The 23,620-nt window shown below is 40.9% G+C and overlaps 4 protein-coding genes across 9 annotated transcripts in view; 1 reads left to right on the forward strand and 3 right to left on the reverse strand.

Moving 5' to 3' along the window:
- Positions 1-264: 264 nt before the first annotated feature.
- On the forward strand, positions 265-3,058 carry fzd8a (frizzled class receptor 8a). Its single transcript, XM_044340350.1, has one exon. The coding sequence runs from the start codon at positions 709-711 to the stop codon at positions 2,458-2,460; it is 1,752 nt and encodes a 583-aa protein (XP_044196285.1). The 5' UTR covers positions 265-708; the 3' UTR covers positions 2,461-3,058.
- Positions 3,059-6,774: 3,716 nt separating this feature from the next.
- LOC122972930 (cytochrome P450 2F2-like) lies at positions 6,775-11,546 on the reverse strand. The gene is made up of 11 exons (XM_044340351.1): positions 11,243-11,546; positions 10,689-10,845; positions 10,441-10,593; positions 10,123-10,297; positions 9,554-9,565; positions 9,127-9,303; positions 8,854-8,990; positions 8,639-8,724; positions 8,126-8,227; positions 7,842-7,983; positions 6,775-7,759 (listed from the first exon to the last, which is right to left on the reverse strand). The coding sequence occupies exons 1-11, from the start codon at positions 11,402-11,404 to the stop codon at positions 7,572-7,574; spliced, it is 1,491 nt and encodes a 496-aa protein (XP_044196286.1). The 5' UTR covers positions 11,405-11,546; the 3' UTR covers positions 6,775-7,571.
- A 2,104-nt stretch (positions 11,547-13,650) lies between these two features.
- Positions 13,651-17,224, reverse strand: LOC122973016 (gap junction delta-4 protein). The gene is given in 4 exon segments (XM_044340463.1): positions 13,651-13,687; positions 13,689-13,737; positions 14,420-15,550; positions 15,782-17,224. Coding segments are annotated over 4 exon segments (1,281 nt in total). The 5' UTR covers positions 15,846-17,224.
- Positions 17,225-19,073: 1,849 nt separating this feature from the next.
- The window catches only part of ccny (cyclin Y), a 41,033-nt gene continuing 36,486 nt past the window's right edge, over positions 19,074-23,620 (reverse strand). For all 6 annotated transcript variants that reach the window (XM_044339515.1, XM_044339513.1, XM_044339514.1 and 3 more), the window contains one exon: positions 19,074-23,133. In XM_044339515.1, the coding sequence (XP_044195450.1) occupies positions 23,017-23,133 (117 nt within the window). In that variant the 3' untranslated portion in view covers positions 19,074-23,016. The remainder of the gene's footprint in view (positions 23,134-23,620) is intronic.

The raw sequence follows: 23,620 nt of genomic DNA on the forward strand, positions 1-23,620 counted from the left end.
TGACTGATTTGTAGTAATCATCAGCTGGAGATAAACTCATGCATCATCATTTTCTATATATCATCCACATCGTCGTTCCTGTATCCCGGAGTCACAGACACTGGCAAAACTACTATGATCATGAGCTATATATCAAAACATACTTTGGTTTAAAAAAAAAAAACTTGATTGACTCCTGAGAGGCACCGCCCCTGCCGCTCTGTGATTGGATGAGCGGCTCCGGGGGTGTAGCCTGCCTGGGTCTAGTATATATCGGCACCGCGTCGTCTCCTAGCCGATGATTTGTATGGGAACCAGGACTAAGGTGGGACGAGCCGACTGAATGTAGTCGCTGTGTTTTGAAGAAAGAAAGGAGGCCCACATTTCCCTGTTTGTAGCGATCGGACAGCAGCACTTGGGTTTTTTTCATCATCAGACTGGCTGAGGATACTGAAAGCAGTCTCCAGAAGAAGGTGGATTCTCCTCTCAGCCATCTTGACTGCTGCTCGCCGCCCTGAAGGCTGCTTTCTCCTCTCCTCCTCCTCCTCCTCCTGCTCAGCTGAAAGTAAACACGGCTTGCACATTGCTTGCAACTCCGTGCAAGATACTGAGAGAAGCGAGATGGGCTCGCTGCGCAAAATCTAACCGGACTGGAGGCAAAAGCAGGCGGCTGAGAGGATTTACGCGTTTGTACCAGAGCAGAAGAGGGGGACACGACGCGCCGGAGGGATGGAGTACGACCTGTTTGGGATTTACCTGCTTCTCTCACTCGCTCTCCTGCCCCGATCCAGCCGCACCACGGCCAAGGAGATCACGTGCCAGGAGATAGCCGTGCCCCTGTGTAAGGGGATCGGCTACAACTACACCTACATGCCCAACCAGTTTAACCACGACACGCAGGACGAGGCGGGACTGGAGGTGCACCAGTTCTGGCCTCTGGTTGAGATCCAGTGTTCACCGGACCTGAAGTTCTTCCTGTGCAGCATGTACACCCCGATCTGCCTGGAGGACTACAAAAAGCCTCTCCCGCCGTGCCGGAGCGTGTGTGAGAGAGCCCGGGCCGGCTGTGCGCCTCTTATGAGGCAGTATGGCTTTCCCTGGCCGGACAGGATGAAGTGTGACCTGCTGCCGGTGCAAGGCAACCCGGACACGCTGTGCATGGACTATAACAGGACCGACTCCACCACAGTTTCTCCCGTGCTCTCTAAACCCACGAACCATCCCGGCAAGGGTTACAATCCACCGAAAAATAAGCCCGGCCGACCCGGTGCGCCTGGGAAATACAAGCCGCCCGCCGCTCCGTGCGAGCCGGGCTGCAAGTGTTTGGAGCCCATGGTACCGGTGAACACGGACCGTCACCCGCTTTACAACCGTGTCAAAACAGGACAGATCACCAACTGCGCCATGCCGTGCCACAACCCGTATTTTACGCACGACGAGAGAGCATTCACCGCTTTTTGGATAGGACTTTGGTCCGTGTTGTGCTTCGTGTCAACTTTTGCTACCGTCGCCACTTTCCTCATCGACATGGAGCGGTTCAAGTACCCAGAGAGACCCATCATCTTCCTCTCAGCTTGTTACATGTTTGTTTCGATCGGCTACATTGTCAGACTGATCGCCGGACACGAGAAGGTGGCCTGCAACCGGGAGTTCGACCTGGAGCACATCCACTACGAGACCACCGGCCCCGCACTCTGCACCGTGGTCTTCCTCCTTATTTACTTTTTCGGCATGGCCAGCTCGATCTGGTGGGTCATCCTGTCTCTGACTTGGTTCCTCGCAGCGGGGATGAAGTGGGGGAACGAGGCGATCGCCAGTTACTCGCAGTACTTCCACCTGGCCGCCTGGCTCATCCCCAGCATGAAGTCCATCGCGGTCTTGGCGCTGAGCTCTGTGGACGGGGACTCGGTGGCTGGCATCTGCTACGTGGGGAACCAGAACCTGGACAACCTGCGGGGCTTCGTTCTCGCCCCTTTGGTTATTTATTTATTCATAGGCACTATGTTCCTCCTGGCCGGATTTGTGTCCCTGTTCAGGATCCGCAGCGTCATCAAACAAGGTGGCACCAAGACTGACAAGCTGGAGAAGCTGATGATTAGAATAGGCATCTTCACAGTGCTCTACACCGTACCTGCCACAATCATAGTAGCCTGTTACTTTTATGAGCAGCACAACAGGCAGAGCTGGGAGATCACACACAATTGCTCCAACTGTTTACTGGAGCGGGACCGCAGGAGTCCGGACTATGCAGTTTTTATGTTAAAGTACTTTATGTGCCTTCTGGTGGGCATCACGTCTGGGGTGTGGATCTGGTCGGGAAAGACTTTGGACTCTTGGAGGACTTTTTGCACCAGGTGCTGTTGGGGCAGTAAAGGCACCAGTGGCTCCATGTACAGCGACGTGAGCACCGGACTGACGTGGAGGTCAGGCACGGCCAGCTCCGTGTCTTGCCCCAAGCAGATGCCATTGTCCCAGGTTTGAATGAGAAAACAAAAGCAGCTTATGAGGACTGCTAATTGTTTGGGAGATAACCCATCACTCCCTGTCTTAAGCAATTTGCATAGTAATGAACTGCTGCTGAGGTGTTCCCCTCCTTCCTCCCAAACATCCACACACACCTCTGTGGGGAGAACTGGTTGGAACAATGCACCTGGCATTCACACAGGTTAATTCCTCCCTGTTAAATGTATAAGAGGTACAGACTGAGGCTTTTACGCAAACTGGGCATTACTTGTTGTAGGAAGAGAGACAATTTTGTTCCTAACTAGCTTCATACAAAGAGCATTTGGGTTTTTATTACCATTTTATCTACATAGTGCCAGATAACATTGTATAATGTCAATCACATCAAAGATGGTTTAAATTAAGCCTTAATAGTGCCCAAGTATTTTACGGGTCTTCATTTTGTAATTTCAAATGTATTTATATAAAGCTTATGTACAAATGTGTAAATTTGTGTATAAAAGAAAACTTTATAAGCTATTGTAAATTTGTACAAAGTGTAGATGTCTTTTTTGTGAGAAAGCAAAAAAGCAAATATGACCTCTATTTTGACAATAAAACATTTGATAAATCTCAAGACCTGTGTAACTTTGCAATGTTTTCCCATGTAGAGAGGGTGGGGGTGGTGGTGGTGGTGGTGGTGGGTGGGGGTCTTGTGTGTTTCTTCCCAGCCTATGCAGGCATGTTTTTGTGGTTCCTTGCACCGTGTTGAGGATGGCAGCAGCAATAGCAGCTTTTGAGAGTCACGGCTAAAAAGGAAGCCCTTTTAACCATCAGAGACCGGTAATTAGAGGCAGGGGTTGAGTTGGAGCATCTCCATAATTGTTAAAGTCCTCTTCACATGCCTGCCGAAGCCCGCTTTCTTAATTTAGTAAAAAAGGGGGGACTGGGTGAATGGGGTATAAATGCAGGGAAGGGACCCTTTTCATCTGCAGAAACTTTGATCTTTCTTTTTTAACAGCCTAGAATAAAGGTGGTGTGTATTAGGAGTGTCTGTCTGATGTGCCAAGTTTCTCCTAAACGTCCCCATTTGGATGCTTTGATGGACGTCCTACAATTGAAAGAGCATTTTGGAACCCTCACTTTTTTTTGGAGGGGGTGGGGGGCTGGTTGTCAGAGCTGAAACCTGCCAGAGCCCCTGCGTCTTGTGTTTGGTTTTTTCGTCGGGCCTGAATTGAAACATCTCTCCCCTCAGCTCAAGCTGTGTCAGCGAGTGCAGGGGCCTTGACATGAATGATATTGAAATAGCAATGAAAGCCCCACAGGTGGTCTGTTCCACATGATCTCACATCTTAGGGCCCCCTAATCGAGGCATTTTTGCAACAAATGTATCTGGTGCAGTCCCAATTAACCCAATGCGCTGGCATAAGATGATACACTGTAACCCAGCCTAGAAATGCCTTTGATTTGCTGGTCAATGGTGACAGTTTGCTTTGTAGTCACTGCTTTGTTCCTTTACGCTCAGACTGTAGATGTAGAATCCAAAAGCCTCAGTTCAGTGTAGACATGCATCTGTAGGGACTGAACATCAGCCATATAAATCTTGTATCACTGGTGTGCAGTCACACAAAAATGTACTTTTCTCAAGATCAAAAGAGCATTTTTCTTCCGCATTGCTTTTCAGCAGTTCCGAGTAGTTCTAACATTTGTGTGAAGTTACTGAAGATTAAGTTTGGGAGTTATTGTTTAGGTGCATCTTTGAAATTAATCCATTAAAACTTTAAACATCACGCTGCTCTCTGCTTGGTAAAGACCTTAAGTGCAAGTTCATGGTCTGAATCATTTCTATCAGATAGTCACATTTTGCTCTCAGTCTTACAGCTTGTTTTTCTTGTGTTTACCTCAAAAACCTCAGTCAGGCAGTCAGCTCCAGCTCTGACTGTACAGCCTCATGGAAGTGACATGAATGTGCAGCACCACCTACTGGTGAAAGCAGCAATGCACATCTCCACACTGAATTCTGAGCGTTGACATTAAGTTTGCCTCTCCACTCACACCAAAACCTGACATTCACTGCTGAACACACAGTCCTAACTACCTGCTGGCTCCATGAACCAACTGTCCAGGCACTTAAAAAAAGCATGTCCTGGCTTGGCTGTTACACACACACTGTAATTATCAGGGAACAGCCCATTTCCTCCACAGCGGTCACCAACCCATATAGGTGCAGTTTACAGGAGAAAGTATGAGTGGTGCTGGGAGTTTTGTTAAGAGATGCTTCACACAGACTGGGCAGGGCTCTCACAATGGCTGCGTATTAGCTGGTAATAGTCCAGGTCAAGTCTGAATTTATGGGGTTGTTTTTTTTTTTTATGGGGGGGTATGTTACAGACACACATCTGATCTTGTCAGGGCTTTTTTGTGTGTTCTCTAAGGCCACATTATAAACATGCAGGTATTTCTGGCCAGCATACAGCAACAAAAGCAGAACCTGTGCAGCAATTCAAGAAACGACCGCTCACGCAGCCTCTCTGATTGAATTGTCTTCTTACCCGATCGCTCTCCGCAGCCAGGTGTTAAAGCCTTATTTTAGGGGCCAGGAGGAGCATTCTGACATTGCTGCCCATCAAATATTAATGGCAGCGTTTGATGAGAGGCAGACACAGAGGAGAGTGGAGGGGTGATAGGCAGGCCATGCTTTTTTATTATTATTGATCCTTCTGATACACCTGGGTAAAGGGTTTTTTTATCTCTTAATGCATGAGAGGAGATTTTGCAGCTGTAGACAGCATGTTGTGATTTTTATTAGCTGTTTTTCTAAACATTAAGACAGACAACTATATCATACATACATACATACATACATATATATATATATATATATATATATATATATATACATAGTATCTTTAATTGGGACTGCAGTGTAGAAACAGCATCTAGCCCATTACTAGACTGAAATCCTATCTGTTTTTTGTTTTTGGTGTTGTTGTTTTTCTTTTTTCAGTAGACCTAAATTTGGTGTACATAAGTCTTTTGGATGACAACATAAATTATAAAAACATGATTTAACAATAATATTAAGAATAAAAAATGCAAAAAAGTCCAATTATATGTTGGTTTTACACTGTTTTACACTCTCTACTACATGTATGTAAATCAAAATCGGCCTAAATATTTGAAATATGACATTTACAACATGCAAACCATCACTCAGTTACTATAATTTCTCTTTATTTTCTAGATTTAATTTGTCAGTGGAAAAAGAACAATAGCAGTAAAAGCCCCAGAGTTTCCGTGGGTGTATTCTCCTAAACTTAAAGCATAACAGTGACCTCGGGGTTTGTGTGACCCATTTAGATTAATGTTGAAGCTCCTGACCTCCAGCTCAGGCACAATATTCCCAGCTGGCCATTTGAGACACCAGATGTTGGAAAATAGAGGGGCTCTGCATCCTGAGTTCTGTCAGGCTGCGTGGTAATAGTTTCTAAGGGACATGAACGTCATCGAAGCTAAAGTTAAAAGGTGAGTTTAGAAACGTGATTTAAGTCAGTTCCTTTTGTTATTCTGAAGGTAATGATCCTGGATTTCCTGGAACAGATCTAGTCTATTTTAGTAAAAGTTTAATTCAAAGGTCAAATTAATATTTTGTCAGTTATGCTTTTTTAACTGTGCTTCTTTAACAAAGTGTGTCACTTTGGGGTTAGTACTATGACTGAGTCTAACAAAGATATCAGCATAAATGGCCGACTCCCCATTGGCACAGTAACAATGCCTCTGTGGTTTAGTAGTCCTTACAGTGCACCCCTGCTGCCTCTTCCAATCCCGGGACCCCCCACCTCCACACACACACGCACACACACACACACACACATACACACACACACTAGCAGAACACTGTGTTCCCTCACTCCTACACTCCCTACACTGACTGACTGACATGTACACAAAAGGAAAACTTCTTTCATCTGAAGCGCTGAGTGTTTTTCCAGATTGGTGATGTCTAAAAGAGGGACTACAGGGATCTCTGTTTATAGGAGGATGTAATGCAAACTGTAACTTCAGTTCTCATGAAAGATAATAGCAACCTGCAGTGTGCAATATTTTAGTATATGCCAAGTGAAATGAAATTAATTTATCATTTCACCAAACCTTTGGTATTTTTCAAAGTAAATTATTACCTATGCAAAAACAATATCACTTATTAATACAAATGGCCATTAGTTAGTTATCTGCAGCCTCAATAGGTTACCTGCTGTGGAATGACAGCAGGAGGACAACATGTAAAAAAATAGACACCAACAAATTGACAGCTATTTTTTATACATGCTTTAATTTTAAATTGTCCACAAACATTTTAAAAACATTTGAAAGTATTGCTTAAAGTCACATGATATGGTATCAGGGGTATCATTTATAGATGTGTATTATTATGCAAGACAAAGCATATATTTAATCTATATACTCATATATCACACACATCCACATCCAATCCAACTAATCTGATAAAGTAGAATAGCCCACTATATCAAAACTCATTTATTTAGCTTAAGACATTTTTTCCCCATGTGAAACTGTGCCACACTTCACATGTTCAAAAATGAAACTTTATTAAGTGTAGTTCCCTCTTCTGTCCACTTGATGGGGCCATTAACTAGATGTTGCCTTTTCTTTCTGAGATGGACATGGACAACATAAAGTGTGTTGTTTGTACTAAGTTTGGAAAAAACATTCTTAAATTTTAGCTTCTGAGTTTATTATTAGTCTCTTTATAATCCACAATAAAAATGTTTTACTAAACCAGTATGTTAAATTCTCTAACACTGTGTGCAGATAGTCTCTATAAATAGAGGTCCAAGATGTGCTGAACATCTATTTTGGGAGATGGATGACAGGATATGAGGTTAGGTGTGACAATTTTGCAAAGGAAACGCTGTGAAATTCCACACAGGCTGTTTACAGAGATGATATCAAACCCTGCACACCACACACACACACACAGACCAGTATATAAAATTACATATTCTGCATATAGTTTTAATATTTAAAAAATGTTCTTCTCATTGTATTTATTGTGTTATCGTGAGTTACTGGCCACTTGTGTCCAGGTTTGGATCCATCTTCATTGTTTCTCGTGTGTTACTACAGTTCTACCATGTGGCCCTGAGTTGGACCTTCATGCGGTAAGGTTTGGGAGACAGAGTGACCCCATAGACGGGTGTGTAGTCTGGCTGTCCTGCGTCCTCAGGCCAAACGAACTGGAAATTCCTCAGAAGAGTCACCATAATGAGAAAGAGCTCCATACGGGCCAGACCCTCTCCAAGACACATGCGAGAACCTGAGATATTTTGTATCAGTAAGTCATGTACAACTCTTAGAATACAAGATGGACATGAACACTAGAGCTTGAGCTTTAATACCTGCAGAGAAAGGCATGAAGGCCTCTGGTTTATCAAACTCTCCCTGGTCATTCAGGAAGTTCTCAGGGTTGAATTCATGAGGGGATTTCCACTGTCCTTCCTCATTCAGCACTGAATTCAGGTTTTGGATAATCAGTGTTCCCTGAGGAGAAAATGGGACAACAATCAACTGGCTTTCAGTCCATGTTTTTGCGACATTGCACTTGACCATGTCCAAAGTTTTTCACATGGCATCGCCGGGAAACAGTAAAATGTTCCAAAGAAACTATCATCATGTTTCTTACCCTTGGTAAAGAATATCCCATGAGCTCTGTGTCTTTAGTTGTACAGTGGTAGACGCTGAGAGGAACAGTGTTGGCTATCCTCTGGACTTCATGGATCACAGCCTGGATTCAAAGAGATTAGACACCATGTTCTTGTACATTCTCTGACTGTGAAAAAAAAATTCAGGATCTCCAGAAGCTAAACCACAAAACACAAGAAGACCACTAAAGTATTAATATGAGAGGTGGCTATGGAGATGCTGAAAATTTACATTTCTTGACAACAACAAAGCAAGAAACCAGGCCATTAAGTTTACTTAAGAGCTGTACACAATCTCCAAATCCAATGAAGGATTTTAATCATTTTACCAAGGCCTCTGATATAAGCAAACCTAATGCAATGAGTGAATGAGGCCTATCTGTAGCAGAGTTTGTGTTATACTACTAAATATATAATTCCAAATATGCTACTATGATTCATATCTGCATGTGCAATATCAAAACAAAACCATTCTGAAATGTCTAACAACATACCTGCATGTAAGGCATGTTGTGTCTGTCATCATAACTGGCATGATCCTTCTTTTCCAATACCTGGTCTATCTCCCGCTGACATCGCTCTGACAGAGTTTAAGAACAACACATCAAAATGTCAAATAATTAGTAGAAAATCCTACACACACAGTTAATGTGAAAGAATTGAGCAACAGAATGAAAGAATGACAGATTGAAAGACTTTGCAGGTGTACCTTGTATATGTGGATGGGTCATGAGGTAGAGGAAGCCAGTGAGCAGGGCGTTGGAGGTAGTGTCAGTCCCAGCAAAGTGAAGATCTAAAACAAACATGATGAGTCGATCTTCCGAAAAAGAAGAGCCATCATAGGCTCTCTGGAAAGACGAAACAACGTTTTCAACCGTCTGAGTGTATCCCTAATTGACAGATTATGTATGAGCAACTCTGCCTTATTGATTGTCTCTTTCTCTGTTTTTTAGCATTAAAATCTGTTTTATTTGCATGACACATACACAGACACACCTTGTCCAGGTCGTCCAGGTAGCAGTCAAGTAAGTCTCTTGGTTGCCTAGGGACTCTGGTCTCCTTGTGCTCAGCGATCAGATGAGTTGCAAGTTTGTTAGAAGTCTGAAAAATAAAACATGACAATTTTGTAAAGTGTTTTTGGAAATGTATGATTTTTTTACTTTTCAAATGGGGAAAGTAGCTCCAATAGAAGAAATGCCAAAGTAGGAAAGAAGGAAAGATGTGAGATATTCATTTTGTAATCAATATTTTTTCCTTGATCAACAGCATTAAATGTCAGTTTAAATGCTGAGGATTTTGCTTTGGAAAGGCTTTGTTCATACCTTTTTAAATTATAATGAGGAAAAGTACAGAAGAACTCCTGGAGCCTGTGTCACTTTGCTGCATCTTCTAAAATCTGGAACATGGACCGAAGTAAAACACTGCTCCAGTTTTACTATCAAGAAGCTTTCATAGGTTTTCTGATATTGTCGACAAATGGCTGCTAATTTAGATGCTCTGAATTCTCTGCAAAAGTCAAAACTTCATCAAGCATTCAAGACATTTTCATATACAGCATTTTTGAGTGCCCTGAATATGAAAAAGTCTGAGAACCCCCCTTTTAACCACTTAATGAAGCTAGCACAGCTAATCTTTCAAATGCACTTCTAAAGTGGTATACAAAGGCTGTTTGCTATTGCTGCTGATTAAAATCTGGTACAAACTAAAAATGTGATTGATTATGACTTCTAATTCCAAAAGAGACAGCATGCTGTGTATCATTGGATCCAATATAGGACACCTGGTAATTTCTACAGGACCTAAATACAGTCTTTCAAGTCTTTTGTATAGTTCTGCCATGAACATCCTTTTCTTCTACCATTGGAACAGTGGTTTCAAAACTGTATGCACTTTAATTAACAACTGTAGTTATATTTCACTGCCATTCTTAATTGCAGAATTTCTGATATTTCTGAGCTGATGTTGTTATCTTCTAAACAAGTTGTGACTCACCATAGCCCAGGGTCCATTAGCTATCTTGAAGTTTTCTTTAAAGCACTGAACAACCACTTTGATGAAGTCGTCATCATAATCATAACGTGTACCAAACAGAATCTGGCAGATGATGTTGGAAGCCGCATTATGAAACATAACTTGAGGACTCAAGGTTTTACCTGTGAAAGATGTAACAATAACATAAATCCAATACAGCATAGTGCAATTCAAACCATTGTAACAGAGCATTATGTGATAAAATATGTTTTAAACCTGCTTACTAAATGAGAAGTCATGGTGAGTGGACCCACAGATGGCATACCAATGCTCTTTTCCAGTGTTTCTATTGTGTACTGTATCTCTCCCAGAATCCTCTGCTCCATGGACTGTTTCCCCAGACCAAAATTCCTCACGGTCATCAGAGCGAAGCGACGGTGCTCCTTCCAACTAGAGCCGTAGTCTGCCAGAACTACTCCTATAACATGTAGCATATGATACTTTATCAAATGGAACTATACTATATCTATTGTCTTTACATCCTCTGTTTATGACACCTTATTTCAGTTGTACCGTTCTGAGTGAGGTGAGTGACAAAGATGTCCTGGGGTCGTCCAGCAAAATCAGCAGCCTTGGTGATCATAGCCTCTTTCATTGCCTGCACCCCATTGATGACTATGGCTGGTTTGGTCCAATGAAGAGTGTAGACGTTTCCATAGCACTTCCTCAGCTAGGGTAGAGCAAAGTAAGATGCTCTTAAAGTGATCATGAATCAGTGAGTAGTCAAAATGCATAATGCAATAGCTTTGCTTTTAATTCACACCCAAGAAGAAGATTTTCTGAGCCTCCTTCTTATTGCAGGACTGAAACTCTTGAACAGTTATGTTACTCCCAGCTCACAGCTGCAATCCACCTTGAAACTATGCATGTGTTCAGCAGGTTAAGGAGTTTTTAAAATAAGGCTATGCAATTCTATACAGACAGCTATAAATCTGCTCTTAAAGTAGAAACAGTGTGGGGATGATTTGCTTCCAATAACCAATCATTTACAACTGCTTTGTATATATATATGTATATAGGATTGTCCGTCTTGTAGAACAGATGTCCTATTTCAGTGTTTTTCCTACCCTCTCAAAGTCCTTCATGGGGTTGTCTAGGCTGAGGTCCAACAGGTTCCCCAGGAATGGCAGTGGAGGAGGTCCTGGAGGAAAGTTCTCTGGTCTCTGACATTTGAGACAGAGGATGAAGACAAAAATACAGAGCCATAGTAGGATGAAAGAAATGAACATGGTGAATGGATTAGGCTGATCTGAAGAGGCTAGCTGTTTGACTAGCTTTTAAAAAAGTGGTAAAAGCTAGAAGAAGCCCTGCTTCTTGTAGCTGTTGAAATGTAAATGAGCAGGCAACAGTTCAGACACGTGGGAAGACACAACTGAGCAAGTTCTGACAAGCTTTGATTACGTAACAAAATAAGCATGCTTTATTTCTTTGCATTCCACTTTACCTGCAGTAACCTGCACAGTGCCTAAAAAACCTGTCATATTCATGTGGCTGTGAATGCTAAGGGCGGACTTTGACAACTGTCAATGGTCAGACTGGCCTAATTTGCTTGACAAGGGCACATAAATTTGTGTGTTGTGTTTTGTATGTGTTGGTGGGGCCTAGTAGGGGCCCACAACTCATTTTTACCTCTGGGCCTCTTAACAGGTTAAGCTGGTCCTGCTTGTCACTCTGACCAGTAAATTTGCATTTCAAAAACAGATATTAGCACCATTCAAAACCTCTCAGTAATATCACACTGATTTATTGCTGTGGCTGATAAAGTATTACTCCTGATGGACTAAAATGAATGAAAAAGAAAGAATAATAATTAATAACAATAATAATAATAATAATAATAATAATAAGTGAAGGGACACTGCTCTTCTTGTAGTCAGTAGAGACTTGGCACAATAATGTTTAGTAAATCTACAGTTTGAAAATTCAGGCAAATTGAATAAAAAATTGAAATGAATCTAGTAAAGACACCTTATCCACTAGTTTTATTACAAGAAAAAAGTGTCACAACCACATGTTATGAAGATACAAATATTCACATTTGAAAAAAGTCATCAAAATACCAGACAGCAGCTGGGAAGATTTCAAGTGTTGGATTCATCATATTGCAGCATTTCATATTTTGTGTCACTGGAGGGCAGCATGATTTCAAAGTATCAGTGAAACATCTACAGCACAATGGACTGGACCAAACTGATCTTGCAAAAAGACATTGTGTCAGTACTGTAAAGTGCTTTGAAAGTGTACATTATCTTAATATATTAATAGTTTATAACATGAAAAACACTGTCGAACAGCCATCACTGTTGAACATTGTAAGATCACTTCACATTAGAGAGTCAATGGGTAAAATACACACAAAAAAAATAGGTTTAAAAAACCAAAAAGATTTTTCACTCTAAAAAAAACAAATGATTCTATATATAATTGAGTGTATTAAACTGTACAGGCACAGTAATTTATTTGATATTTTATTGGAAAACTTTAAGTCCAAGATATGATAAAATTAGATATAGTTGTTTTAATCAAATGTGTATGTATAATACAGATTTTTTTTAAAAGGTATTACAACAAAAACTGTCTTTCACAAAATATATAATTTACAATAAGAATTCATATGTGGTTATGTTTTCATTTTAGCATTTTAACAATTAAAGTTTAACATACAGTAAAGCACTGATGAAAACAAGGGTAACTAAGTCCACCTTTGGTGAATTGTATGTCCTTTCTCCCCAAGTCAAACTTTTACACACTCAACACTTGGGCATATGATGTGGTTTTATGAAAACCCCCTGTGGTCACCCCTATGACAGTCAGAGTGCAGCTCTCTGTAGAAAGGTGAGATATGAGGCCAGAAGCTTTTGTTGTCACCTTCAAAGAGACCACAAGAGGAGGAAGATCAAGAGCTATCTGTTTACACAGAGACTGGCCCTTCAGCTATAGAGCAGCAGATGCAACGGTGATGCCGCTGATTTACTGCGGGAGTCTCACAACCATCAGTATAAAGTCATTCTATTATTTCAAGAAACTTGGTTGACAGGTTATGCTGCTGTCAAAAACCTGAACACATTTCAGCGAAGGTTATTATATTGTGTATGACTGACATGTGTCACAGTGGGAAGTGGTGTCTTCTGACCCACATTAATCTGAGCTTTGATCAAGGTGAAACCAAAGCCACATCAAGCCGAGTGCAGATATCCTGAAGGGCAACAGGAAACACTTCTCCTTTGCAGAGCTCTGCTGCGCTCTATTTCTAGTGACAGTATATGTTGAGGCTTGTATTCCTCCTAAGCTCTGCTAGGCCCTGAAATAGAGTGACAAGCTGTCTCCATAAATATAGAGCCCCTATGGGGGAACATAATTGCTTTGTGAGCCTATGTCGGCTTTAGGGGCCTTCATAGTGTCCTTCACTTCTGATGGAGGGGTCCTATTTCATTCTATGAGCTTGATAACATCACCTTAGCAATATTACTGCCTTTCATTTCAACCTGACCCTCCTAGTCCAAAAGGTCATACAAACACAGGCCCCAGAGGCTACCCATGTCCACTTTGACCCCAGTGACCCACACACAATGGAGGAGTTTGATGGTGGTATCATATAGAATGGCTGTGGTGGGGGTTAAGGGGTTGTATATGTGGGATAGGTCAAGGCCTGCCTTTGTTTATGGACAGTGTGTCAACGGAGGTGGGGGTAAAGCCAACACAGCAAGAAACAGGTGGGTTGCACTCTTTTAGATTTTCTCAAGGTTGAGGTTTGCCCAAGGACGCTAAAGGCTAATGTGTCCTTTCGTTCCTGACTTGTTTTGTTAAGAGAGTTTCTTTTCACTTCTTGAATTCCTGTCACTTTGCATCACAGGGGTAAAAAATGCACGCTCTTCAAAGGCAATGTGATCTGATGGCGTGACAAAATCAAAGTAAATATGCTTACCCCTCATGATTCTGCAGCATCTAGTGAATGTATTGCTGGCATGGATTCTCCTTAACTGACAGTGCAGTCTGCATTGTAAAATGAGGTAGAGAGCACTGCATGGCTCCAACAGTTGTTCCCACTGTCTAACCCTTGGGGTATCTCTTTCTCATATGGCTCTCATATCTATTTACCCCAGTCTTATGTTCCAAAATAACCCAGAAATAAAGCAACCCAACCTTCTAGAGTCATACCCACTCAGATCTTTTCTCCTGCCCTTCATCATTGGTCTGGAGCTCTGCACCGCTACCTAATTCAACCAGCGTGTACTGACCCACCCTCCTGGTGCAGACTGCTGTTGCTGTGGAAACATCCCCGGTGGGCCCTGCTAACACCCCAGGGAGCAACCCAAGGTCCCGTCTGGGCGGAGGCGGTGGCTTGAGTCTGCTGCGTTTACTAACACGAATGGATCTGGGTGTGCCCACGGGCTCTGGGGGACAGAGAGCCAGCTCACTGCCATCCCTCTCCAAAGCCTCCTCTTGGGAAGCAGAGCAGCCGTTGTTTCCATTGGTGTTGCAGCCCAGAGGTCCTGGAGAATGAGGTAGAGAGGAGTGCTCCAGAGAGGGTGCCTCCTGACCTAGAGCAAATGTTCCCCCTCTGCAAGAACCCTTGCTGCCTCGCCTCTTCCTGAAACTCCCTGTTTGAGCAGCCTCTGCCTCTGGATCCTGTTGAGTCAGGGAGGCATTTGGATCTATACCCCTGGAGGCTTCCCCAGCTGAAAGGAAACTTTGCTCCTCATATATCTTCTCCACTATCATCTTCCTCTTGCCCTTCTGCCTCACAGAGCGCTTGATGGCACAGATGAAATCCAGCACATTTAGAAAAAGGGACAGAGCGGCTGCACCGAGCATGAAGTTGAGCATTACAGTCTTCTCAGTGGGCCTGGAGATGTAGCAGTCCACCTGAGTAGTGCATGGAGGGTGCTGGCACAGGAACCTCCTGGGGATATAGAAACCAAACAAATAGTAGTGAGCTGCCCCAAACCCTGCCTCCAGCAATGTCCTGAACATCAAATGGAGGATGTAGGCTCCTGTGAAGCATCGTGCCCACCCTCGCTCAGCCCCTAGAGCCATCTTGTTTACGGACGTCTTGCTGAACATCTCCTGGTGAATCTTGTACAGCTGCATGGTTTTGATTGGACCTGAGGAGCTCAGGTCCACGTTGAGCCCATTTGAGACCTTATGGACCACATAGATGATAAAGATGATGTAAGGGAGACATAAGGTAATGAGCTGCACCAGCCAGAAGCGAAAGAGAGAGATGGGGGAAAATAGATCATAGCATACGTTGGCACAGCCAGGCTGAATGGTGTTACATACAAATCGCTCTTGCTCATCCTGGTAGAGAGGATAACCAGCAAAGAGAAGGATCAGGACACGGAGGAAGATCATCACAATGAGCCACACCTTTCCTGAAATATAAGCACATTGGAATTAAAAGTGTGCTGAGTTGACAGTGTGTGGTATAGCAAATATTGCAGACTTTGCAAAGAACTCAAGGCCTGAGAAATCAGCAAAAAATGCCTGTCTGATATTTCACCTTGAAGTTTATAGATTTGTAGAAAAGCATGATAAAAATATTCTTTAAACATGTACTTAAGACTGACACCAATGAATCTCTTTTGTCATTCAAGTCAACTCACCCATCAAGGTGATGCTGTGATTGACAGAGATAAAGATAACCTCGGAGGCAGTTGAGCCCGCCATGCTTGCTGTGCTCAAGGTCCTCCAATATCTTCCAGTCCTAAATCCTTAAGCCAGAACCCCACTCTCTGTCCTGCCGCCTCTGTTCTTCTCCTGTGTCCACCTCTACCCTGCCAAGGGCCACAGCAGCTTCCAGTAGCACAATAACCTCCAGGTTGACACAAAGTCTCCAACTGCAGTCTGACGCTCCAGTCTTCATCTATGAGGAGCATGTGCCAGATCCCGGTGGGCAAAATCCAAGCTGATCCACTTGAGTCACCTAAATCTCTGGAAGACTGTGAGGGATATCTAGTATATACTCCCGTCTTACCTCCCCCTCTGTCCCTTGCAGACAACTGTCTGTCCTCAGACAACAGAAGACGGGAGCGAGCCCCATTGTGGGTCTATTCTTAACACACTTCCAAAGGCACGTCGCTGTCCTGGCATTGCGGAGATATTTTGGTGCTGTTGGTCATCCTTACAGGAGAACAACAAGCCTCCTGGCTTACTCATTCAAATTGCTGTATTAAGTTCTCAAGCACAAAGACAAGCATTTTCAAACTAGCAACACCATAAAAAATACAAGCCCTTCCTTTTGCATCTTTCAGTGATAAATCATTACTTGTAGACATGCAGACAGTGGATGAGCCCTCATGAAAAGATAAATAAGTTGTAAACTGCATTTTCCCACAACTGATGCCAGTTTATGACTGATAAGGAGCTATTGTATAGTCATTTAATGTGTGTGAGAACTAAAACAATTTAATCATTAATCTGATTTACAATTTTAATTTCTAATTAGATGAGATCAATTCTAAATGGGTTCTGTAATATACTAGTCCACATCATATAGAGAAGATTTCGATTCTGCAGGGGACAAATCAGATCCTTCTTTACATGCTGCATCCACATGGCTAAAAGGTAGCTTGGCTCATAATCACTACAGATCAATGGTCATTAGCACTTCAATACTGGCTCACAGTAAAATTCCCACGACTCATTAAAAGGTATTACAAGGGTGGGATAGGGAATATAGTTGAAAATAAATAGAGTGAATATGAATTTTTGACAAGGTAACATAGGATAGAGAAGAATTTACACATCTAATACATTTACACTGTAGAACTGATATAGCAGGGCAGTAGAGTGTTTGGCATTGGGAAACGAAACTTTGAAAGGGATGATGACGACAATGCAACAACTGAACGCAGAGTTTTATTAACAAAAAAACAAACATGCACCCATTTCCCACCACAGAGAAGTGACTGCCTTTCTTATTCTCTGAGCTTCATTTGAACTGGAACATACCATCTGCTCAGGTTAGTACAGGGTTAACAAACAGGTGCAAGCATTCCAGGAATTCCCAATAAGAAATAAAATACTAATTTAAGATATTTAATATGTTAATATCAACATTTAAAGTTGGCGATTATCACACACAATCTCACACACACACACACCAACGTCAATACATATTAAACAGTTTTACCCCTTCCCTACAATTACTTGAGCATGTCTAGTCACTGCCTACAGGTTAATGAAGCACACCTGTTTTCAGTTTCACTGATTGAGCAGATGACCTGCAACAACACACAAAAACATTTTATATGTAAAGCCTTCTCCATACACATCTACTGCTTTTTAATTCATTTGAAATTGAACTGGTGTAATTTGTTAAGATATTATATTTATGATTATGCACATCCAGTCTTATTTTATACAGTATGTTTTGATATTATATTATTTGATTTATATGTTAAACTATTGGCTCTTTATCAAAATGTGTGCATTTCTGTTTTCTAATGAATCCTTATATTAAACACACGTGTCCTCAGCCAAGAGTAGACTATATCCTGTTGTGACAGGTTAGAGGTGTCTTTGATTGTCACAATATTAAAAAAAATCAGATTTTATTTGGAACTCATCACACCTTAAACTTCTTCTACAGTTTGTAATAATGGAGTGACAATGACTGATCTGTATTCCACAGTTACACAAAACAAGGAGGCAAGAACTCCTTCTGCTGTCCCATCTGCTTTTGCTCATTTTCATCACAGATAAAAGTCACAAGAAATGTAATCATAGTTCCCATAAAGCATCTGAGCCTGGTTTATTTTCAGGGAGGAATATATGCCTTTCAGCTCATGGATTATTATGCCTATGTTCTCATTGGATGGTTCCTCATTGACTCCAGCATCAGCAATTTGTTTCCTTTACTTTCCATGTAAACTCTCCACTATTCCCCACCTGTCCAAAAACTTGGGATATATAGTCCACCTGATCTCACAGCTGTTCCCCATTAAATTAGCATAAGCACAAGATAAGTGAAGATTCTGTCATGCCCATAAAGCCTGTCCCGTTTATTAACTACACAGGTGTTTTCTATTTCTTTTGCTGATTGGACCTCTGTTCAGGTTACATAGGTGGACATTTACATTTGGGAACATGATGTTACCAAACTTAATCTCATAAAGTAAATAAATAAACAAAGTAATTAAGGTGTTAAGGTGTTAATGTTGACAATTAGTCAGTCTTCTTAGAGAAATACGCAGTTTCAGGAATGTTTAGGTACAATGAGGAGGCAATGAGCCATACAGACATATATGACATGGCGTCCTGTTTCTGCATTGAAACTGTATTATCCACGTATACGTATTTGTTTGAACTTCAGGAGAGGCTATAGACGTGTAATTTATGTATGACTGTAAGGAGCCTAATATGACAAAATGAAGCTGAACTCCCTTAAATTCTCTGAAAAATGAACTGACAGCACTTACATACTTTGTTCAACTGTGTTCAGGAAACCAAGAGATTTGGTTTCAAAAGTGAGTTTGTGTGTTTAGTGTATGTGCATCAATTTTCCATGTTTGATGTAGTTCATAAGAGATGTTTGGCTGTTGCTCTCACTAAAGCTCACAGCACCTCTTCATTGCATTGAATTGACTTGTATAGCAATTACCAGAGCAGCGATTGAAATGCAAATCAAGGCTAATACGGAGGATTAAATGTGTCCCTCCGTGACAATATGGCACAGTGTAATCTCTGTATTAACACTTGCTCTAAGCCATTTTAATGGTTCTTTCTGGGAGAAGAAAGCCCTCCGAGTCACATCAGCTGCACAATGCAGTACATATCGAAATATTGTGATGCCAAGTGGAAAGCACTCATGATAAGACCATGACTGATGCTTTGATGTCTCATACTATGTCCCATTAAAAATGAGTGTAAAATTGACAAGAAACATACACTGGATTTATTGCAAGGTTTTAAAGTTTAATTCTCGCACAGGTTTTTCTAAACATTGCTTCAGAAGAGAAGAACTGGGAGCAATTTTTTAAATCATAGTTGAAAACATACAGAGAAAAAGAGAACAGAGAGAAAGAGAGAAATTTGAGTTTGGCAAACTGAGAACAGGAATGGTATGACTCACTGAAAAGGAAATAATACACTGACAATGACAACAATAACAGAATACAGTACAACTTGTGGAAAATGGCAATCAATGAAAAAACAAAAAAAATGTCACAGCAACAGCAATGACAGACGTTAGCACGGGAAATCGTCATGACCAAAGCTGAATCCAAAAAATTGCAGTCGAAGAGAGGAAGAAAAATTGAGAGAAAAGTAAAACTCTATGTAGAGGTAGAGTTCAGTGCACAAGGCTATGACACACACCTACTGTAACCAGCCGACAGGACACCACAGGCCCAACGTCTTTGCTGTCAGGGTTTCATTTTCCACCTCAGGACTCACCATAGTTGACCACATGGCATCAAAACGCTTATTTCTGGGTCTAGAAAACACCAGACTGGGCTGTATGCACACACACATACAATAAATATGATATACAATCTTTGAATAACCTCTAACAGTTTGAACTTACAACAGCAACTCCAGTAACATTACTTTTCCTAAAGACACATTCCACTCATTCAAAGCACTGGGCAACGCAACAGTTCTCTCTCCGAATCCAGACACCTTTTCATATACTTCATGTGCAAGTGGGCTGGGTCAGAGCAACACGTCCGACAGGATCGTCCTTCATTTCTCCATGACTTTGGTACGGTTCTGTCCCTCCTTACACCTACTTGTCAGAATGAGAAATATCACTGACCTGACTGACTTGTTCTCTAGTAGCCTGACATACAACATAAATTAAATCACAGACATGGAAGTTGCCACAAAATAAGCTGGAAACTCAAATGTTACAAGTACATTGTGGTGGAGGAGAATGAGTTGATATCACATTGGAATTTGAACCTTTTTATGACTGTTGTTTTAAGAAGAAAAACGCATTAAAAAGCTGTTTTTGTGTCTTATTCAAACTTTAGATTTCCAGGTTATGTCATGATATTCTTAAGTGTTCAGTTTACTATTAATGTGAGTCCAGTTGATCATAAGGCAAACCACTATTATAAAGTCTATATATTAAAAGCATCACTTCAATCGGCCCATTAAAGTGTGAAAATTAGAATGAATTAAACTCAATTATTTTATAGGTTTACAGCATACTACATCCCTGTATATTTCCTACTTCTTGCCTTATGAAATATCGAGAAAAAAGAGCAAATCAGGAGGTGATTTGTTTGTGGAAAAAAAACAGTTTGATAGTTTCACTTATTTCCTGTAAATGCCAGAAAATATGGATCCCCGAAACTGACAACTGACAAAAATTGTTTGCCTTTTCATTTTCGTCTTGCATTAGCTTGTTTAATTTTCCCACTCCCTTGATATTCCTATTTTTAGGTCTTGGCACACTTTCAGTCATTTTCTATTTCCTGTTTTTGCCACGAAAATATAATACAATATAATACAATATAAAACAAATGTCAGTGCATGTCCAGAGCAGTCATTGGTCCAGGGTTTCTGTGTGTAACATCATACTAGAGCAATGAGAGGATTGTGTGGCTAGCTAGCTAGCACAGATGGATGAACACGTGGAGCACCACACTTTTCTGCTAGCTTTGGCTTGTCAAAAAAACTACCAGCCACTATAATGTTTATCATCCATGTACTGACCTGTGTACTGCTGTAGCATCACTGTATGGTAGCCAAAGCATTTTAACCAGCAAGCTAACACTAACATAGTTAGCTAGCTAACACAACTTTGAAACATGAGAAAAACTGGTATTGAGGAAAAGGAGTGAGGGGAAAATAGCAAATAGATAAATGATTAAATGTGTGCTGTAGAAAAATAAGGAGTTGGAAAAATAAAATGATAAAAGAGAAACATAAGTTTTGATTAATTAACAAATGATTGCGGGTTAAAAGAAAAGTTTTACATTTCTTTTTACACTGTAATTATTTAACTAACAATAACATTTATTGATGTATCCAATTCATTTTTCACTTGCCTGATAATCTTTTACTACATTTTGTCAGTTTCGGGACTCCATAAGAAATAAGTCTCTTCATTTACTGTACATCAAAAACATATGAATCAGTCAATGTTTCCTCAGAGTGGGGTTAAAAAATCTTTAAAAATAAAAACAAATAAAATAAGCCTGAATTGTCTTGTATTGTCTTTATATCATATACAGTATGTAACACATAAAAACGTGGCATTTTCTGCAGTGCGAAAACATTGTAACAAGAAAAGAGACAAAAATTCTTAAGTGGTGTCTCCCATTTACATCTTAATACTTCACCTTTCTTTTAATGATTTGTCATAGGAACAAGGAATCAAACATATTTACCGTCCTCCTCATGTACAGTAAAAACTGATCCAATATAAATATTCTAACATCATTCTGTTTTTTTTTTTTGTTTGTTTGTTTTTTTGTTTTTTTTACAGTACAACCTCAGTCTACAGATTTTGCACACTGGCACTGTATTTACACTATAGAGACAAAATTTAGCAAAATTTATACAATCTATCTTTTCGTGAGCAGTGTTTGAATAATCATATAATGCTTTTTCCATTCATTTAGGACCTCTCCAGAACAACAAAAAACAACCCTGAAGAGTCATGCTTTTAGTGGCTTGTAAATGTTAATATTCAATTTGTGCTGTTTCTTTGTAAGCTGGAAGAACCATACAAAATGTTGTGGAAAAAATACTTGAGTTATTTGTTCTGTTCCTCCAGTAGAGAGGGGAGAAGTGTTAAACTAGCTTATTACAGGCACCACAGGTCAGGACAATGGCAGTGAATAAAGTACAACATAAGCTCTACAGTATGTCTCACATCTGACTGAGAGCAGTGGACCCTCGTCTTCCAGTCAGTCTTTTCCCAAGTATGCAGGCTTCATTGTATCTGATCACAACAACGAAGCAGCGCATGAATATTGCTTTAAGTGAATGGCTGTATCTGAATGGAGATAGAGTGAATTCCCAGGTCCTGTCAAAGCGCCCTTGAGTCTAACACACTTAAACACTGACTTGCTTCATTGTTGGCTCTCTAAATGAGAACTTCAGTTGAATGGCTGTAATGTCACTGAATACTCTGTGGAATATTTTATCAGGGAGGGCTAATAATATGCAGTCTAATGTGTCAGTTAACTGTTCACTCAGGTTAATGGTGGAATGTATATGTCTTTCCTTTTCGTGTGTTTGGATCTGCTAGCAGAGCTTTCTGCTGGATGGGAATGCACATGAACAGAAAAACATCAACAAAACACTGAAACAAACTGGGGAATTGAGCACTGAAAATGTTCAATGTGCCTGTAAGCTGTCAAAAAAAAATAAATCAGCTCATGTTTCCGCTAAGAAACTGACTGAGCCAGAAGATTAAAATTAAAGGAATGTACACGGTCTCCTCAGTCAACCATACAAGGCCAGTTGAGCCTTAGAGAGGATATCGTAATGCTGCTACCGCTGTCGTGTGTGTTCTGTTAAGTTTAAGCTTGTTCCTATTTTCTTTCTTCAATGTGACACAGTCTCTCACATTGCCAGGTGTATTTCCATTTGGCTTCTTCTCTTCTGCAGTCTTCATTCCAACATTTTTCACTCACACACCTCAGTTTGGTTCAGCTCAGCTCTGTTTGGTTCAGTGCAGGTAGCCAGTGGGACCTCCTTTATGTACAACAACCAGCGAGGGTGCAATCACACTTGAAAAAGTGCCAGATTGTGTGTGTTTTCCTGTTTTATCAGGCAGACAGACCCACTGATCCACAGGACTGCTGCCCACCTGGTCTGCCTGCTTACTGGGCAGAAATACAGTACGTCTGACAGGTCTATCTACTGCCGGCGGCCAGTGTTAGGAAATGATGGCTGGACACCACCGCACCACCGTCAGGTTGTCTGCACTCACTGACCGCTTCTTGGCTAGTTTCCTCAAGTCCTTGTATTTGTCGTCACACAACCGTGAGATGGCCTGAAAGTCAAAACACAACAAAAATTAGATTGAGATGGCAAATCCTATCCTTGTGTGAGTTACAATAATAGTGTGGTCATGACACCATAACTGAGAGTTGGACTGGGTTTATACAAAGCATGTAATTTATTTGCCATGAACTTTCATTAAAATGGAGTGATTTTTCTGTCCTGAATCTTTTTTCTATATAACTTGACAGTAGTGAGACAAAAATCCAAATCAAACACAGGAAACACAAAGATTTATAAGCAGACAAATAGTGTTATCTAATTATCATGGTTTAAATTCCAGCATTAACAACATTAACTATGGGTGAACAAAACCCAAACAGTCAAAAGCAAAATAAAAAATATTACACAAAACTCTAATTGCATGCTAAAATCATTTCAAACTTAAATCCTTTTTGACTTCTTTTAAAGAACGGAAACAAACATCAATCAATCTCTATTGGACAACTTTCTCTACACCAAAAGATAAACAGCATATC

The sequence above is a fragment of the Thunnus albacares genome, chromosome 21 (assembly GCF_914725855.1).
Source record: "Thunnus albacares chromosome 21, fThuAlb1.1, whole genome shotgun sequence".
NCBI lineage: Eukaryota > Metazoa > Chordata > Actinopteri > Scombriformes > Scombridae > Thunnus > Thunnus albacares.

Bases quoted from the DNA above. Each gene is read 5' to 3' on its own strand.
- fzd8a (XM_044340350.1), top strand. From the start codon at position 709: ATGGAGTACGACCTGTTTGGGATTTACCTGCTTCTCTCACTCGCTCTC.
- LOC122972930 (XM_044340351.1), bottom strand. From the start codon at position 11,404: ATGTTCATTTCTTTCATCCTACTATGGCTCTGTATTTTTGTCTTCATC. The intron at 8,991-9,126 runs GTGTCATGCAAA...GTCTTTCCAGAG, and splicing joins GACAAGGTGTGTCTGTGTAT to AGCCTATGATGGCTCTTCTT. The intron at 7,760-7,841 runs GTATTAAAGCTC...AAAATATCTCAG, and splicing joins CTTCATGCCTTTCTCTGCAG to GTTCTCGCATGTGTCTTGGA.